The sequence below is a fragment of the Microcaecilia unicolor genome, chromosome 1 (genome assembly GCF_901765095.1).
Source record: "Microcaecilia unicolor chromosome 1, aMicUni1.1, whole genome shotgun sequence".
In the NCBI taxonomy this organism is placed as follows: Eukaryota; Metazoa; Chordata; class Amphibia; order Gymnophiona; family Siphonopidae; genus Microcaecilia; species Microcaecilia unicolor.
This window is the reverse complement of record NC_044031.1, coordinates 771366599-771385860: the sequence shown is the minus strand read 5'-3', so window position 1 is coordinate 771385860 and position 19262 is coordinate 771366599. Positions and strand designations below refer to the sequence as shown.

The 19262-nt window shown below is 44.7% G+C and overlaps 1 protein-coding gene across 1 annotated transcript in view; it reads left to right on the top strand.

Annotated features, from left to right (window-relative positions):
- Nucleotides 1–5945, top strand: part of RASGRF1 (Ras protein specific guanine nucleotide releasing factor 1) — a 328543-nt gene extending 322598 nt beyond the window's left edge. The window contains exons 27-28 of the mRNA XM_030192898.1: nucleotides 5220–5288; nucleotides 5853–5945. Of these exons, the coding sequence (XP_030048758.1) occupies nucleotides 5220–5288; nucleotides 5853–5945 (162 nt within the window). The remainder of the gene's footprint in view (nucleotides 1–5219; nucleotides 5289–5852) is intronic.
- Nucleotides 5946–19262: the final 13317 nt, after the last annotated feature.

Below are 19262 nucleotides of genomic sequence, written 5' to 3'. Positions count from 1 at the left end.
CACATCTCACTACTGCCTTCAGCAGGATACCCGATGCAACAGTCGGTTTGGGCAGTCGGTGCTGCAGAATCTGTTCGGGGTTTAGAATCCAACTCCAGCCCCCTAGACCCATTTTTGTTCAGTTCCAGGCTGCACTCTCAATTAGTTGTTTATGGTTTCAGGTCAATCTCTGTTATGTCCTCACTGATGAGAGGCCCAATTGACCAATGTTCATTGTTTTGAGTGAGCCTGGTTGCTAGGGATACCCCACATGTGAGAATAAGCAGCTTGCTTGTCCTCGGAGAAAGCGAAGATACTTACCTGTAGCAGGTATTCTCCGAGGACAGCAGGCTAATTGTTCTCACAAACCCGCCCACCTCCCCTTTGGAGTTGTTGCTTGTTTATTATTTGCTTTTTGATTAAACTGAGCGGTAACGCTCACGCGAAGGGCGGGAAATCAGTCCGCCATGCGCCAGAAGACTCTGGCAAAACTTTTTATTTTTGCTGGTGAAAATTTTGCCGTTTCCTGGGCTGACGCGGACATCGACCCACATGTGAGAACAATCAGCCTGCTGTTCTCGGAGAATACCTGCTACAGGTAAGTATCTTCGCTTTACCTGATGCTAGGGTCCACCTTGGGGGTCAGCGCTCAAGAAAAAGATCTGGGTGTCGTTGTAGATAATACGCTGAAATCTTCTGCTCAGCGTGTGGCGGCGGGCAAAACAGCAAACAGGATGCCAGGAATTCTTAGGAAAGGGATGGTGAATAAGACCTAAAATACTGTAATGCCTCTGTATTGCTCCATGATGTGACCTCACCTTGAGTATTGCGTTCAGTTCTGGTTGCCGTATCTCAAAAAAAGATATAGCGGAACTAGAAAAGGTTGAAAGAAGAGCGACCAAAACGATAAAGGGGATGGAACTCCTCTCGTATGAGGAAAGGCTAAGAGCTCTTCAGCTTGGAAAAGAGAAGGATGAGGGGAGATATGATTGAGGTCTACAAAATCCCGAGTGGTGTAGAAGAAGTAGAAGTAAATTGATTTTTTACTTGTTCCAAAAGTACAAAGATTAGGGGACACTCGAAAAAGTTACATGGAAATACTTTTAAAACAAATAGGAGGAAATATTTTTTCTCTCAACGAATAGCTCTGGAACTCTTTGCCAAAGGAAGTGGTAACAGCATTTAGCGTATCTGGGTTTAAAAAAAGGTTTGGTCAAGTTCCTGGAGGAAAAGTCTATAGTCTGCTATTGAAACAGACATGGGGAATCAACTGCTTGCCCTGGGATTTGTAGCATGGAATGTTGCCACGATTTGGGTTTCTGGCAGGTACTTGTGACCTGGCTTGGCCACTTTGAAAACAGGATAATGGCTAGATGGACCATTGGTCTGACCCAGTGTGGATACTCCATGTTCTTATGTCTAACTGTGGGGCATAGGTGGCAATATGTCAAAATGATTGAGGGTACCAATTATAATACAAATGACCCCTCCCTGGATATAATGAAGGAGCTTGGTCAACACTCACTGGCACCCACAGAACTAGCTCCTATGTTGCACAATGTCATCCTGCACCTCTCCTTCCAAGCATAGTCCTCAGTTCTGTGTGACTCTAAGCAGGTGTAAATGCTTTTGCACTATACATATATTTTTATTGTAAAATTCAGAATACAAAGATGGGACTAATTTTCTAATAGAACACCTAGGTTACGTGGACAACAGGGCACTATTTTCTGACCAGGGATTTTGGAGTTAGTTCACATATAGTAACATAGTAAATGATGGCAGATAAAGAACTGTAAGATCCATCCAGTCTGCCCAACTAGATAAACTCATTTACATGAGATCTTGCCAAGTATTTGTGACCTGGATTGGCCACTGTTGGAAACAGGATGCTGGGCTTGATGGACCTTTGGTCTTACCCACTATGGCAATACTTATGTACTAATGTGATATTTTATACCCGAGTTTGATTTGTCCTTGCCTTTCTCAGGGCACAGACCTTAAAAGTCTGCCCAGTACTGTTCTTGTACTAAGTTCTGAAGCTAACATCGAAGCCCCTTAAATTTACACTCCACCCCTCCATATCTATTCAGCCATAACTCAAGGTGAATTACATTCAGGTGCATAAGGTATTTCCCTGTCTCCAGAGCTATTCACAATCCGACTTTGTACCTTTGGCAATGGAAAGCTCAGTAACTTGCTCAACATCACAAGGAGCTGCAGTGGAATTTGAAGCCTGGATTCCCTTGTTCTCAGCCTGCTGGCTGTAGAACCAAAGCTCATGTTCTGGGCATCTACAAAATACAAGAACAAACCCTTCAGAAATCATGCCTAATGCATATGTGTATTCCTTATATGGCACCTGAAAGTTCTGCGTGGGGAAAAAAATATGCCTAGGCGTATTCTCTAACGTACGCCTACATTTTATAGAATAGGCTAAAATTTCTATGCGGTATGTAGAATACGCCAAGCGACTCTCCACAGAACCAAATTATGCCACATTTTACTTGGCGTAAATCCTGACGCCTAAACTAGGCGCAGAGCGGATGTGTTCTATCACAACATGCATGGGTTTTAGAAACACCCACGTTCCACCCATTGCCCCCCCCCCCCCCCCCCATTTTCAACTATGTGGCTTAGAATTTATGTGCAGCACATGTACAGCACTGATTAACTAGTTAACCAATTAAGTTAAGCACATTGTTATAGAACACACTTCGGTTTCCATGTGAAAATGAAGGCACAGTATATAGAATCCAGCAGTAGATGTGTAAATCGCAAAGCCACTCATGCTGTGTCCAAATGCCTCCCCGAATGTGCCTACTCTGAAAGGACATGCGAGAGACCGTTTATGTTCATAAAATACAATACAATATGCTACAATTACCGAATAACAATAAAGAAAAAGCCAATCAATAATCGGGATGTAACAGTTCACTATAAAACAATAATCCAAACTTCCAAGAGTCATAAAACATAAAAGCTTCCAATTTCCTTCAGAACCCCATATAATTAATTTCAACCCTTAGCTCAACAACAGACAGTAACTTCCAACACTTGGCAGCTTGATAGCAGAATGAGAGATTGAACATTTGTATGGGTTTAGACTGAAGGAAGAGAGATCATGAATAAGCCATTATCATGTCTTGCTCTTGATGGAAAAGGAAACAGATAACCATGAAGTATTCAAAACAGAAAAATGCTCAACTTAAAAAGCGAGGAAGCCCCTATTGGCAACCAATGCAATGTTTTCAACAAAGGAGTTATAAGTACATAAGTAATGCCACACTGGGAAAAGACCAAAGGTCCATCGAGCCCAGCATCTTGTCCACGACAGCAGCCAATCCAGGCCAAGGGCACCTGGCAAACTTCCCAAACGTACAAACATTCTATACATGTTATTCCCGGAATTGTGGATTTTTCCCAAGTCCATTTTGTAGCGGTTTATGGACTTGTCCTTTAGGAAACCGTCTAACCTCTTTTTAAACTCTGCCAAGCTAACCACCTTTACCACGTTCTCCGGCAACAAATTCCAGAGTTTAATTACACATTGGGTTAAGAAAACGTTTCTCCGATTTGTTTTAAATTTACTACACTGTAGTTTCATCGCATGCCCCCTAGTCCTAGTATTTTTGGAAAGCGTGAACAGAAGCTTCACATCCACCTGTTCCACTCCACTCATTATTTTATATACCTCTATCATGTCTCCCCTCAGCCGTCTCTTCTCCAAGCTGAAAAGCCCTAGCCTCCTTAGTCTTTCTTCATAGGGAAGTCGTCCCATGCCCGCTGTCATTTTCGTCGCCCTTCGCTGCACCTTTTCCAATTCTACTATATCTTTCTTGAAATGCAGCGACCAGAATTGAACACAATACTCAAGGTGCAGTCGCGCCATGGAGCGATACAACGGCATTATAACATCCTCACACCTGTTTTCCATACCTTTCCTAATAATATCCAACATTCTATTCGCTTTCCTAGCCGCAGCAGCACACTGAGCAGAAGGTTTCAGTGTATTATCGACGACGACACCCAGATCCCTTTCTTGGTCTGTAACTCCTAACGCGGAACCTTGCATGACGTAGCTATAATTTGGGTTCTTTTTTCCCACATGCATCACCTTGCACTTGCTCATATTAAACGTCATCTGCTATTTAGCCGCCCAGTCTCCCAGTCTCGTAAGGTCCTTCTGTAATTTTTCACAATCCTGTCGCGAGTTAACGACTTTGAATAACTTTGTGTCGTCAGCAAATTTAATTACCTCACTAGTTACTCCCATCTCTAAATCATTTATAAATATATTAAAAGGCAGCAGTCCTAGCACAGACCCCTGAGGAACCCCACTAACTACCCTTCTCCATTGTGAATACTGCCCATTTAACCCCACTCTCTGTTTCCTATCCTTCAACCAGTTTTTAATCCACAATAGGACATTTCCTCCTATCCCATGACCCTCCAATTTTCTCTGTAGCCTTTCATGAGGTACCTTGTCAAACACCTTTTGAAAATCCAGATACACAGTATCAACCGGCTCCCCTTTGTCCACATGTTTGTTTACTCCTTCAAAGAATTTAAGGAAATTGGTCAGGCAAGATTTCCCCACACAAAAGCCGTGCTGACTTGGTCTCAGTAATCCATGTCCTTGGATGTGCTCTGTAATTTTGTTTTTGCATGATCAGATTTTCAAACTCAACAGACCAACCTAGTCGCTGTGTTCTGCAATGTCTGGAAACGCTCAAACAGCATTTTATGCATAAAAAAGGTGTACAAAATTAGCCTCATATTTTCAAGGTCCATCAAAATGTGTGTGAGTGTACCATGGACTAAAGAACACGTGTAAACAGAGTCTGTTCTACAATCAATACATATGCATGTTCACATCTACATGAAGAGCATGGCATGTACCCAAATTTACACACGCAATTTGTACTGACCTTTAAAGAATTCAGGGGTATATCTCCATGTCACAGTGGCACATCAAGTCCAAACTTCTTGTCTTCCATAATCACCTTGTACAAACAATCATGAAACTCATATATTCAAAACAATAACCTTAAGACGACAACTTCTGACGGCATTTTTTGGTTGAAAGTTACTATTTAATTTTCTTTGGAGTAGAATGATACATTATAAACCTTTCAGCCACACAGTGCTCCATGTCCCATGGGCAGCCAAAAAAAACCATTTGAAAGCATTTAATTAGCGGAAGGGAAATGACAGTCTTCTATTCTGTGCCTTCACAGATTTCACACATCATCAGAGAGATACGTCAGTTCCAGCAGACTTCTTACAAAATCGACCACCAGTCAAAGGTAATATTTTGAGCTTTGCAGCAGTATACAACAGATACTGCTACACACACTGCTCCCCTGTATCACACACTGCTCCCTGCAACATTCACACTGCTCCCATGTAACATTCATACTGCGGTCCCACACACTGCTTCCCTGTACCTTTCTCACTGTACCATCTACACTGCTGTCCCACACACTGCTCCCCTGTACCATTCACACTACTGTCCCACACTCTGCTCCCATGTACCATTCTCACTACCGTATCACACACTGCTCCCCTGTACCTTTCTCACTGTACCATCTACACTGCTGTCCCATACACTGCTCCCCTGTACCATTCACACTACTGTCCCACACTCTGCTCCCGTGTACCATTCTCACTACCGTATCACACACTGCTCCCCTGTACCATTCACACTGCTGTCCCACACACGGTTCCCCTGTACCATTCACACTGCTGTCCCACACACGGTTCCTCTGTACCATCCACCCTGCTGTCCCACACACTGCTCCTCTATGTCTTACACAAAATGATGTTTCTTACCTATTCTGTGTACATTCATTTTCTCTTTTTTTCTTCAGGTGACATATTATTTGCTGGACAAATCTTCAGTGATGGATGAAGAAAGTCTGTATGAAGCTTCCCTACGAATAGAACCCAAGGTCCCCTCTTAGAGCTGTGTGTCTCAGAGTGTTATACACACTGCAGGTTCTCTTTCATAATGTACAGACAGTTCTCCCGAAGCAGTGTTTGTTCCATAGCCGAAAGTTGTGCTTTGCTAATGAAGCTCTGTCCCACTGTACAGACACTCCCCGGATGCCGTGTGTAGCCTGCTCTGCTGTATATACAGGCAGATATGCTTTTCTAATATAGAACAGCCCTGAAGAAGTGTGTGGCTTCGTTGTGATCACAGCCTATAGTTCCTTCTCTAAGTGTCCAGCGGAGCTTTGTGTCAACACTCATCTTCTCTAATAGTTCACACATCTTCTCGCTGTGTAGACGGCAGAGGCCCCTTCTCCTGAAAGCCAATCTCCAAAGCTATTTCCACAAGTAAAACAGTGTTTTATTCCTGGCATTGGGCTGTCTGAAGATCGCTGTCCCTCTGTGTAGGTTAAAGCGTGTGCTGTACTTTTACATGTATTCAGCGGACTCATTTCTAGTGAAGGGGAATTATAACAACACGTGTGATTTTGCATTTTCAAATCTGAGTGGAAAAGTATCCAGAGACAGAGGAAGTGCAGATGTGTGAAGGGGCTTTTTCCTGAGTCAATTTTCACCGGACAGTGGATAGGTTCATTTTAAAAGCTGTGACGCAGGCCATGGGTAGTAGCAATATGCGAATTGCTCTCCTGATCCCGCCACAGTGCAGGGTAACCGGTGCAGCTGTTATGATGTGCAGCTGCTCCTTATAAGAACATAAGTATTGCCGTACTAGGACAGACTGAAGGTCCATCAAGCCCAGCATCCTGTTTACAACAGTGGCCAATCAGGTCACAAGTACCTGGCAAGATCCCAAATAAGTACAAGACATTTTATGCTGCTTACTCTAGAAATAAGCAGTGGATTTTCTCCCAAGTCCATTTTAATAATGGTCTATGGGCTTTTTGTTTAGGAAGCCGTCCAAACCTTTTTTAAACCCTGCTAAGCTAACTGTCTTTACCACAGTATCTGGCATCGAATTCCAGAGTTTAATTACACGTTGAGTGAAGAAACATTTTCTTCAATTCATTTTAAATTTACTACTTTGTAGCTTCATTGCATGTCCCCTAGTCCTAGTATTTTTGGAAAGTGTAAACAGACATTTCACATCTACCCTTTCTGCTCCTCTCATTATTTTATAGGCCTCTATGATGTCTCCCCTCAGTCATCTCTTCTCCAAGCTGAAGAGCCCTAGACGCTTCAGCCTTTCTTCATAGGAAAGTCATTCCATCCCCTTTATTTATTTATTTATTTATTTATTTTATTTGTTGCATTTGTATCCCGCATTTTCCCACCTTTTTGCAGGCTCAATGTGGCTTACATAGTACCGTAAATGGCGTTAGCCGGTTCCGGGTTGAACAAATACAGGCATGAGCAAATACAAGGTTATATAGTGGTAGAATAAGGTTAATGTATGGTAAATACATTGGGGGAACTTAGAGAGGGAGAGTTTGAATATGTCCATTTTGGTCTTTGGTTACGTTATGTCGCAGGTATCGAGGTTTTTTATGTTGGGTCGGTGGGGTATGCTTTTCCGAACAGGTCTGTTTTTAGTGCTTTTTGGAAATTTAGGTGGTCGAGTGTAGTTTTTACTACTTTTGGCAGAACGCTCCATAGTTGTGCGCTTAAGTAGGAAAAGCTGGATATGTAAGTGGATTTATATTTGAGTCCTTTGGTGCTTGGGTAGTGGAGGTTTAGGTATGATCGTGCTGATTTTGTGGTGTTTCTGGTTGGCAGGTCGATGAGGTCTGTCATGTATCCTGGGGCCTCACCACAAATAATTTTATGAGCTATCGTGCAGATTTTGAAAGCGATTTGTTCTTTGATTGGAAGCCAGTGCAGTTTTTCTCGGAGTGGTTTGGCGCTGTCAAAACGCGTTTTTCCAAATATAAGCCTAGCTGCTGTGTTTTGGCCGGTCTGAAGTTTCTTTCTGATGTGTTCTTTTCATCCCGCATAGATTCCATTGCAGTAGTCTGCGTGGCTTAGTACCATTGACTGTATCAGGTTGCGAAATATTTCCCTCGGGAAGAATGGTTTCTCACGCGTTTGAGTTTCCACATTGAGAAAAACATTTTCTTTATGGTGGATTTCTCTTTGGTCTCTAGTGAGAGGTTTCGGTCAATTGCTACTCCAAGAATTTTCAGGTTGTCTGAGATAGGGAGGGTGTAACCTGGGGTGTTAATGTTTGTGGGTTTGTATGTATTGTATTGGGATGAAATGATGAGACAGTGTGTTTTTTTCTGTATTGAGTTTTAATTGGAATGCATTTGCCCATGCGTTCATGATGTTTAGGCTGAGTTTGATTTCAGTGGTGATTTCTGCCAGATCATGTTTGTAGGGGATGTACAGTGTAACATCATTTTTATCATTTTCAACGCCCGTCTCTATAACTTTTCTAATTCCACTATATCTTTTTTGAGATGGTGACCAGAATTGAACACAATATTCAAGGTGTGGTCGGACCATGGAGTGATACAAAGGTATTACAATGTCCTCATGTCAAGATATGCAGGTTATTCACAAATGTATTGAATGGAACTCAAAAAGACTAATTCTGAAGTGCTTAGGAGGTGCAATTGTGCCTCTCTGTCCCCCATGGACTGTCCCATAAGTAGACAGTCACCAATTCAATTCATACCCAAATTCATGGTCTCTGGCATCAGGACCCACAAACGGTCCTTCTCCCTAACCGCAGCTTCCAGTGTACACTGGGGAAGAGTTCTGTCACTCCAAAGCTTCAAATTCAGCTGACAGAAGCTGTCATTTTACTCCATCGCAGGCTGTGAGATGAAGAAAACACACTGGGCAAAATCTTCCAGAAAAGCATCTTTTGGAGAAATAATCCATCCTTCTGGTGATATAAAAATTACAGCCCCATCTGATCAGGTACCACAGAATGCAGCTTGGAAGAGGTAGGATAGGATCGTACTCAGGATGGCCTTGTCACCTAAGCATCAGAGGATCATTTTAAAACAGGCTGTCTAATTTATTGGGCAGGTGTGTACATAAGTTACAGCAATTTTCAAAGGGAAAGTATTTGCATACTTACCCTCTGAATATTACCCCGGGGTCCGGGAATGTACCCCCACTCATTTACACTGATCATTGCCATGCACAAATTTCGTGGGGCTTTTTGCAAGCACATTATATAAAGTATGTATAAGCCCAAACCCTGTCCCAGGAACACATCTGCCCTGGTCAGATAGACAGGCATAAGTTTGAGTGCGTAGACCTCTACAATTTCATAGAAAGCAAATTTCTGCCAGTAACGTATTGTTTTATCTGTGGAAATGCCTTTACAAATGACCCCCAGTGTCTTGGTTGGGTACAGCAAAAGATCCACAGGAATTCCAGTGCAGGCAAGACAAGAATCTTCCAGCCTCAAAGTAGAACTAGACCAAGGAGAAAGTGGCTCAACTTTGAGGGTGAAGAAGAAACTCTTGGGCTTGAGGAAGAACATATCTATGCGAGAACCTATCGCCATTGGAAATGGCTGTCCACAAGCTTAGGAACCAGCAGTGGTGTAGCCAATGGTGGGCCCAGGCCCACCCATTTTGAGCTCAGGCCCACCCAGTAGCAACATACCTATGATGTGGCTGGCAGGGATCCCCAAGCCCCACCAGCTGAAAACTCCCAACAACTGTCCCTCCTGCAGAGCTTGTAATGCAATGAGCAGCGACTGATACATACTGCTCGCACGGAAACAGGAAGTTGCATCAGAGGGAAGGCTGTGGGGCCAACATGAGCAGCGTGTATTAGTTGCTGCTTGCTGACAGTGAAAATCTGCTATTTAAAAGGTATGCGGGGGAAGGGGGATGTTTGAGAGGCCATATGGCATGCAGGAGAGAGAAGAAGAGACAAGGTGGAGTTCTTCTGCCCACCCATCTTGGGCCCAGACCCACCCAAATTGAGTGTCTGGCTACGTCCCTGGGAACCAGGGACAAATGTGAACACATTACAAACCACAGTCAGCGCAAGAAAAACCCCAGTCTTCACTCACAACATAGGTACCAGCATTTCAAAATGAGTGGGGTGTCAAACTCAAAACAGATTACCTCTCCCTGAAGGAGCTTCCTCATTATTGAGGATGTTCAGCTTCTATGACTGACAGCCCTTCTCAACTCTGACCCCTCCTGCTTCCTAGGAGGTGGCCACTAAATAGCAGCAGAACTCTTTGGACACTGACTGTGTGTCAGATATCCCTGCAAAGTAAGTAAGGCTGAGTCTAGCTGGTCTCTGAATGGGAAATTAAACATCTGATGCATTAATGCAGCTGATGCCTGATTGCAGAGATGCTGAGTTTCTCTCTGTCACAATCATACACAGTGGTCCCTTTTCTTGTGCGAGATCTTGATGTTCAGTGAGAGAAAAGCCTGAGAAAAGGCACAGCTAGGAGGAGGGAATCTGAGTTTATCTTCCACCTTCTTCAGCTCCTGAGCATCCATCAGCCCTCAGCAGCTGTGCCCAGAAGCTGTTTTCAAAGGCCCAGAAAGGAGAGGGAGATCTGAGCAAGAGAGAGAGAAGGGCTTCCTTCTCCCAATTATACAGTCTTGTGTGTCTTCCATTTTCTGTATGTGTGGGGGGGGAGGCTTCTCCCCTTCCATGTCTGCATCTCTTCTTGTCTCAGTGGCATAGCCACAGGTGAGTGTGGGTGGGCAGGGGCCCATCCGGTTTTGGTTGAGGCCAACCAGCAGCAGCAGACATCAGTGTAACTGGTGAGGACTCCCCAAGCCTCGTCAGCTGAAGAGTCCGCTCTGGAGCCCTCCAAGCTGTCTCAACCCCAGGGCAGTCGGTAGCATGTTTCCAGCTGCCGATGCTGGCAGCCCTGCCCTACGCATGCTCAGTTCAACTTGCACCCCCGTGCATGGAGGTGGGGGGAGCGAGATACCAGTAGAACTGAGCTCACCCCCGGGGTGCCGGCATCAATGGCTAGAAACATGCTACGGACTGCTCTGGGGTTGAGACTGCTCAGGGTGCTCCAGAGAGCTTCATCTGGTGGGGCTTAAACATCCCCGCCAGCCAAGGTATTAATACTGCTTCATGGGGAGAGGGGGGAGTAGCGGGCAAAGAGGAAATGCCTGGGCAGTGCCCATCCAGTCCACCTCCAGGCCCATTGAAGTCTGGCTCTACTACTGTTTCATCTGTGTGTGAGAAAGTGGGTGTTTCTGTATTTTTCCATGTTTGGGAAACTTTCATATAAATCGATTTTGGCTAAAAGTACGTGCATGGGGAATTTTGTATATAGGTCAATTTTCAGGCCTAGGAACTTAACCTGGGTAACTTCTTGAGCAAATTTCTTTGCAATAGTCCCTGTTCTTTCCAGACTGTCGATATCAGTGATCTTCACTTCAAGGACCACCAGGAGGACCAGGTTTTCCAGATCTCCCTAATGAATATACATGAGAGATTTGCATGTAATGTAGGTCATAGGTATTCAATCTACCTGATACATATTTATTAGGAAATCCCAAAAACCTGATCTGTTAGCAGCCCTTGAGGACTGGTCTTACATCCTTTAAGAGGCACCAAAGAAAGACAAATATTATTTTCCATTATTTTACTCATTTACAAAGCAATACAACCCTTAAATTCTTGTAAATTCATACCCCGGACACAAGGCCTGAAAAATCTTCTACTTAGCCTCTATCCACTTCCTAGGTTAAGTGACAGTTTAAATGCAATAAAACAGACTGGGGCGAGGACAGAGAGATAAAACTGTGACCAAAGACAGAAGGATTTCATTTAGTAAGAGTTTATTTGGAATTTTCTACACTGCCTTCCCAACTGATACATCAAGGCGGTTTACAATTCTTTCTTGCAGTTGCGTGATGCCTATACGGTCACTAATGCACATTCATTAAGGAATAAGTAGCTTAAGGCTCCTTTTATCTGCGTTGAAAGGGGGCCTGCGAAGGCATCGGTGCACGGATTTGCTGCAGGCTGAGCTGAGGCCCCTTTTTACCGCAGCAGGTAAAAGGCAAAAGAAAAGGCCTTTTTAGCAAACTGCGGTGAAAGGGGGCCTGCGCTAGCGTCAGCACGTCTTTTTGATACAAGGTGAGGCCCCTTTTTGGGAAACAGAAATGGCCATGTGGTAAGTGAACCACTTGCAGTACTGCCATCTGAGTGGGTGGTGGTAAGGACTCCCCACCGAAATGGCAACGTGGTAAGGGCTCCCTCGCTAACCCAGCGGTAATTGGGCAGCACAGAACACTATGCGATTACTGGTGGCTTAAGTTCTGGCACTACAAAAATAGGGGTGGGAAGCTACCCCCGGGCTCCTGCGGTAGCCCAGCAGTAGTTCCAGATTGGCTCGCACTGGGCATCAGAGTTTGGTACATGGCTATTTCCAGGGGGAACCCTTACAGGTGACGGTAAAGGCTCCTGCACTAACCTGAGAGTAGCTGGGCAGTGCGGGCACGGCCCGATTACCACAGGATAAGCCTGGCGCACGCTGTGGGTGGCAACTATCGCCGGGCTCCTGTGGTCGTCCCAATTTGGTGTGCGAGAATGCCGTGGTCTACCAAGGCATTGTAAAAGGGACCCTTTAGTGCACATCTGCAAAGGGAGGATATACATGAGCTGAGAAGGGATGAGCGATGACTGTGTCCATCATAAACACACACTTCTCATAAAAGAGTATCAGATGCATGTCTGGTGCTGCTTTTACGCACATTTACTTGGTGTAAACAGACAATAAAGGTTTGGGCTAATATTCCATAATAAAAGCAAGGGACCTTGATTCAGATATCGACTTGGCACGAACTGCCTCCAAGAAAGTTTAAAAGGAGACACTAACTCCCATTTTTATTAAGCTACAGTAACGGCTGCCCGGGGGGCGGGGTAAGGAAAAGGAGAATGAAGGGAATAAACACCCTGTAATATACTATTGTGAAGGGGATATCAAAATAAAATTTTAAAAGAGATACTATGGAAAAGAAGGGACTAAGGAGCCCTTTTACGAAATCACGTTAGGCTCTACACGCATGCAGCATGCGCCAAAATGAGACTAGCGCCAGGCTACTGCGCCCCCCAGTGGTAATTTTGGATTTGGTGCCGGGATAAATTAGTTTTTCATTTCCTACCGCACACAGCATTTCTGGCATTAATTGGCAATTGGCAAACGCCAACCAATCACTTCACGTGCAGCGTGCGAACCCTTACCGCTAGATCAATGGCGTTAGGGGCTCAGGCCGTATATAGGCATGTACTGGTTTCAATTTACCACAGGCCCTTTTCCCGGCCCATTGAAAAAAGCCCTTTTCCCCAGACATGGTAAAAACTGGCCCAGAGTGCACCAAAAACACAGGCCCAGATTACCACAGGACACTTTTTGCCACGGCTTACTACTACTACTACTTAGCATTTCTATAGCGCTGCCAGGGTTACGCAGCGCTGTACAAGTTTAAACACGGGGAGGGACAGTCCCTGCTCAAGAGAGCTTACAATCTAACGGTAATAGACTACGCAGTCAGTGTAGGTAACAGGAATGGGGAAGGTGGTTAGGCGCCAAAAGCAAGGGAGAAGAGATGGGCCTTGAGTAAGGACTTGAAGATGGGCAGGGAGGGCGCATGGCGTATGGGCTCAGGAAGTCTGTTCCAGGCATAAGGTGCTGCGAGGCAGAAGGGGCGGAGTCTGGAGTTAGCGGTGGTGGAGAAGGGTACAGATAGGAGTGATTTGTCCTGAGAGCGGAGGTTAAGGGTGGGAACATACGGGGAGAGGAGGGTAGAGGCTTAGTAAAAGAACCCCTCAATGTCCCATAATATACTATTGTGAGGGGGATATCGAAAGAAAAGAAAAGTCCATAAGCCATTATTAACATGGACTTGGGAAAATCCACTGCTTATTTCTGGGATAAGCAGTATAAAATGTTTTGTACTTTTTTGGGATCTTGCCAGGTATTTGTGACTTGTATTGGCCACTGTTGGAAACAGGATGCTGGACTTGATAGACCTTCGGTCTGTCCCAGTATGGCAATACTTATGTACTTAAAAATTTATAATGAAATACTAAGGAACAGGAGAAAGAAGGAAATAAATGCCCCATCATGTTCTGTTGTGAAGGGGATATCGAATAAAGTTTAAGGGGAAGGGAAACAGAATACAGGGAAATGTGTTGACTCTGCTCTCTGAGGGACTGACTGCTTTAATTGCCATGAGCTGAGAATTTTAAGACCAGTTGGACTCGGCATATAGAGGAGGAGGAGAATCTCAGGGGCTACGAAAAAAGCTGATTGCTTTGTAAAGGCAAAGTGGACCTAATGTGCCTGGGTGTGTGGAGAGCCAGATAAGGCATAAAGGGGCCCTTTTACTAAGCCGCAGTAGAAATTGGCCTGCGGTAATGTCAGCACATCTTTTGAGCTCACGCCGGGCCATTTTTACCGTGTCTAGGAAAAGGGGCCGGAAAATGGACATACAGTAAAATTGAAACCAGCATGAATCCATTTTTGGCCTGAGACCTTACTACCTACCGCCCATTGACCTAGCGGTAAGGTCTGACGTGCTACCTGTGCAATAAGCACGAGGAACGTGCCAGCTGCTGTTTACTGACAATTATTTTCTACCCCGGGATTCGGCACACGCTGAACTCAGAATTACCGTCTGGCTCCTGCACTAGCTGGGCGGTAATGCCAATTTGCTATGCGTTCCGCACCTTGGTTAAAGGGCCCCTTAATCTTTAAAATATGTTATATGTGCAAGTAAAGCCCGGTTCTGTATAATTCTGCACACCGTACACGGCAAATGTACACCTTCCCAGACTAGTCCAACACTTCACCTATGACCTGCAAGGTCTGAGAAGGTGTGGAAAGGCAGCAAGACGCTGGCCGCTCACTTGAAGCTTCTGTTGCGATGCTGCTGCTTTGTTGAACTTGTGATAGTTCTCTGTTCACCCCACCATAGAAGTAGCCATGTTCACATGATCTGCCGTGTAGTTCTGCCAAACTACAGCTGCTAGAGGTGTTTGGTAGTCTAGTGCTAATCCTGTGAATACATGATGTGTATTTTTTACATTGTACAGGCTCTCTGCTCAGTAGCAGGCATGCTCTCTCTTGTATCAGACAGAAGGTTTTGCTGGAACCAGTACTTGCTGCTCTGTTTGAAATTTCTCTTTAAAGCCCTAAAAAAAAATGTTTCAACTTACATCTTGTTTGCAGAAAAAAATTCAAGAGAAAAATGATTTCCATTTTTGTAAACTGTTTCCTGATTACCTCTTGCTAATAAATCTATTCTATCTCAGGGTGAATGCTGAGTCATGTTCACTGTCTGATCTGATAGAAGATGTGAAAGTGGGTTAGCTTCCTGTTTCTGACGGAGTCCAGTCCAGGTCACTTAGATCCACTTCCTCTGATCCTCATTTCTGCCTGCTAATAACTGTCAATGGACTGGGCTTTGAGAAACTTAGCTAAAGCTTTAACCCAGACACAATATTACATTGACCTACATCCTATGGTGACAAATCCCACAGACCAGTTCTATGTTGAGTGAGCAAATGCTTCCTCCACTTTGTCTTACGTCTGCTTCCAGTTTTTTTTCGTGGAAGATCCCCCAGTCCATTTGAAACGATAAACAACTTTTCCCATCCCACTCATGATTCTATCAATCTCTACCTCCCCCCCCCCCCCCCCCCCCCCCCCCCGTCCTCTCTTCTTCAAGCCCTAACCCAGTGGTTCCCAAACATTTTCAGTTCATGGCACCCTTAGGGTCCGAGCAATTTTCATGGCCATCCCCCCCAGCCATCCGACCCCCCCCCCATCCATATAGGTCTCCGCACCCCTCTGGCCACATGTCTCCCTTTCCCTGCAGTCCCCTCCGCTCACTCCAGCACACCTCTCCATTCCCTGCAGCCCTTCTCCTCCAATAAATCCAGCATTGCTCGCTACCTCCCTTTCTGCAGGTCCAGGATCGCTGCCTTTTCCTTCTCCTTCCCCCACCGCTGCTGTAGTGCTTGCAGCTTTCATCTTCAGGCAGTCCATGATTCGCACAGGCTCTCCGGGGCCTTCCCTCTGCTGCATCCAGCCCTCTCTGATGCAACTTCCTGTTACGAGGACTGGACATGGCAGAGGGAAGTCCCCGTAGTTGCCCGTGTGAATCACGGACGGCCCGAAAATGTAAGCTGCAAACACTGCAGTAGCAGCGGGGGAAGAAGGAGGAAGCGGCAGATTCCAAACCTGCAGGAGGGGAAAGTAGGGAGCGATGCTGGATTGTGGGTGGCAGGAGGGAGGTCAGGATTTGCAGCAGTACCCCTGAGAGTTGGCTGTGGTGCAGTTTGGGAAACGCTGCCCTAACCGCTTTAGCCATAATGAAGTCATTCTAGCCTTTTAGCACTTTGGAATCTATTCTAGTTCTGCTATATATTTTTCAAGATACAAGAACCAAAAATGTATAGAATACTCAAGGTACTGTGAAAGTCAATTCTATAAGTGCACATGTGTCGTTACATGTTCCATATGTGCTGAGACAACGCACATGTATGCACTGCACACTGTTCTGGAGCCTGAGGTGGGCATGGGCTTGTCTCCATATTACACACATAACAGAATACTGTGGGGGTGTTTTAGAAACAATATTCTCGCTTTTGACGTCTGAAAACTGTCATTTAGACATATTGGATGACCCTCCAAATCTCAGTTTTATAAAACCAGGATATGGGTCTCTAACTGCAGTATGGCAAGGGGGTGTGGTTTGGGTGGGACTTGAAAGCCGGCCAAAATATGGACATCTAAGTCTAATCTCAGAAGGGGTAAGAGACCTCCTTGTCTAAAAAGATGTACAATGTTATTTAGACTTCGTAGGTACTTGGCATATCTAGCTTACAGAAGTGTATTCAGCAGCTGTCCACTGCCGGAATGAAGATGAGTCACCTCCTTAATCCCCAAGTACTTGCTGTCCCCCTTCCTCTCCCCTTACTATGAAACTGGCAAGGGCTACCAGGCTCTATGACAGCTTATAGAGCTATGGCCAGGTCTGAGGTGTAGCTTAATGGTTAGTGTAGTAGACTGACAACCAAGGGACCCGAGTTCAAATTCCTCTTCAGCTCATTTTGTGTGTGTGTGTGTGTATTTTAATTAAATGGCAAGCCTTTCAGGGACAGAAAAATCCCTATCGTACCTGAATGTATAAGAAGCCTGAAGACTATTGAAGTGGTACCGTAGGTATTTTTCTGTCCCTGGACAGCTCACAATTTAAAAAAAAATTTACAAACAGCTGAAATGTCATTTGAACCTGGGCCTTAACCATTAAACTACCCTTCTGTTCTGCACCACATCTAGTTTATAACATGGCTGTTAGAATTAGAATGTTTTTGGGGTTTTTTAAAATTTGTTTTACAGTTGTCCTTATAGAGCAAGTACTGTACAAGAACATTAACAGGAAATACCTTTGTTGTGTAACTTGGAACAATGAGTAACTCTGCAGTGACTTTTTATAAGGAAAAAGAAACCCCTCAAACTCCTAATCATACATTCCTGCCCCTCATACACCCATACCATAACCTCAACAGCCACCCTCCAGCTCCTGTCCAACATGCAAAAGAAAAGGGATAAACCCCCTCCCCATCCTTAAAGATCTAACAACTCCAGGCATCGTATCCAAAGCAAAGCATACTGTTTGTTATCTAGGCTAAAGGATTTGGAGTAAATGGTCTTTTCATGCTTGCCCACTTCTCTCATTTTCGCAATCCAACATTCATGCGGCATCTTGTCAGAAGTCATCCAGAACTGCAAAGTTGTCCTCCGTACCAGCAGTACGGACACATACACAAAGCCTCTTTGTGGTTGAGTGAGGTGCTGTGTGAGTAAAAGAGTCTGGTCTCCCAGAAGTAGAATGGCACAATCCCACTCTAGATTCTTAAGTACTATCCTGTTGATCAAACAGAACGCCTCATTCCAGAGGGAGAGGCCAGGACATTCCAGAAATGTGTGTAGAAGGGTAACCCTTATCACTCTGACACCTACTCGAACAATCAGAGTCCCATCTCAACCCCCCTTGCCCTACAGGTGTACACTCTGTGTAATATTTTATATTGTGTTTCCTGCAAGTCTGCTGATTTAACCATTTCATATAGGCTGGAAAAAAATGCGCAAAACTGTGGGTAAGTGTATTCTAAGCACAGGTTCCTGTTCCACTGATGCCGTAAACGCTGTAAGCCATCCTTAGGCACACTCATTTTCAAGATCCTATACCAAGTAGCTAATTTATTCAATGTCGTGGGCACACGAAGAAGCATAAGGTCTAATTCATCATATGCCCATGCATCACCACAGCAGGTTCTCAGAGTAGACCAATAGTGTCTCACCTCTAAAAAAGGTAACTTATGACGGTTCGATATGTTCCACTTCTCCTTGACTTGGTTAAAAGTGAGAAAGGAATCCTCTCCCTTTTTAAGCAGTTGACCAAGGCTAATACAACCCCCCTCCTTCCAATTCCAGAACACTGTGGCCCCCAATCCTGCTGGGAAGTCTTGCATTTCCAGTAAGGCCCAGGAAAGGAGAAGCATCCGGTGTTTTTCCCTGTCAAAGAAAGCTACGAGAATGGTATGGGATTTGCGTTCCAAGACGTATGAGGAGAGACTTGCTGACCTGAACTTAAATATAAGCAGGCATACGCCACTACCTTCTCCTACAGAAGTACACAGATATGGAATGGGTTACCCCCAGCCCTAAAAACTATGGACAATCTAAGCAACTTTCGCAAATCTCTGAAGACACATCTATTCAAAAGAGCCTACAAAGAGAACCCTTAAAGACACAAATCACCTCCTATCAAAACTATCCTATCGAATACCATCCTTTCTAACTCATCATCCATCTTCTGATTACTTTGACTGTATCCAACTCCCTGTCATGACTTTGTCATAACAACACTCTGTAAGCCACATTGAGCCTGCAAATAGGTGGGAAAATGTGGGGTACAAATGCAATAAATAATAATAATAATAATAATAACATGTATACCCTGGAGGACAGGAGGAACAGGGGTGATATGATACAGACGTTCAAATACTTGAAAGGTATTAATCCGCAAAAAAATCTTTTCCGGAGATGGGAAGGCGGTAGAACGAGAGGACATGAAATGAGATTGAAGGGGGGCAGACTCAAAAAAGATGTCAGGAAGTATTTTTTCACAGAGATAGTGGTGGATGCTTGGAATGCCCTCCCGCGGGAGGTGGTGGAGATGAAAACGGTAACGGAATTCAAACATGGGATATGCATAAAGGAATCCTGTGCAGAAGGAATGGATCCTCAGAAGCTTAGCCAAAATTGGGTGGCGGAGCAGGTGGGGGGAAGAGGGGTTGGT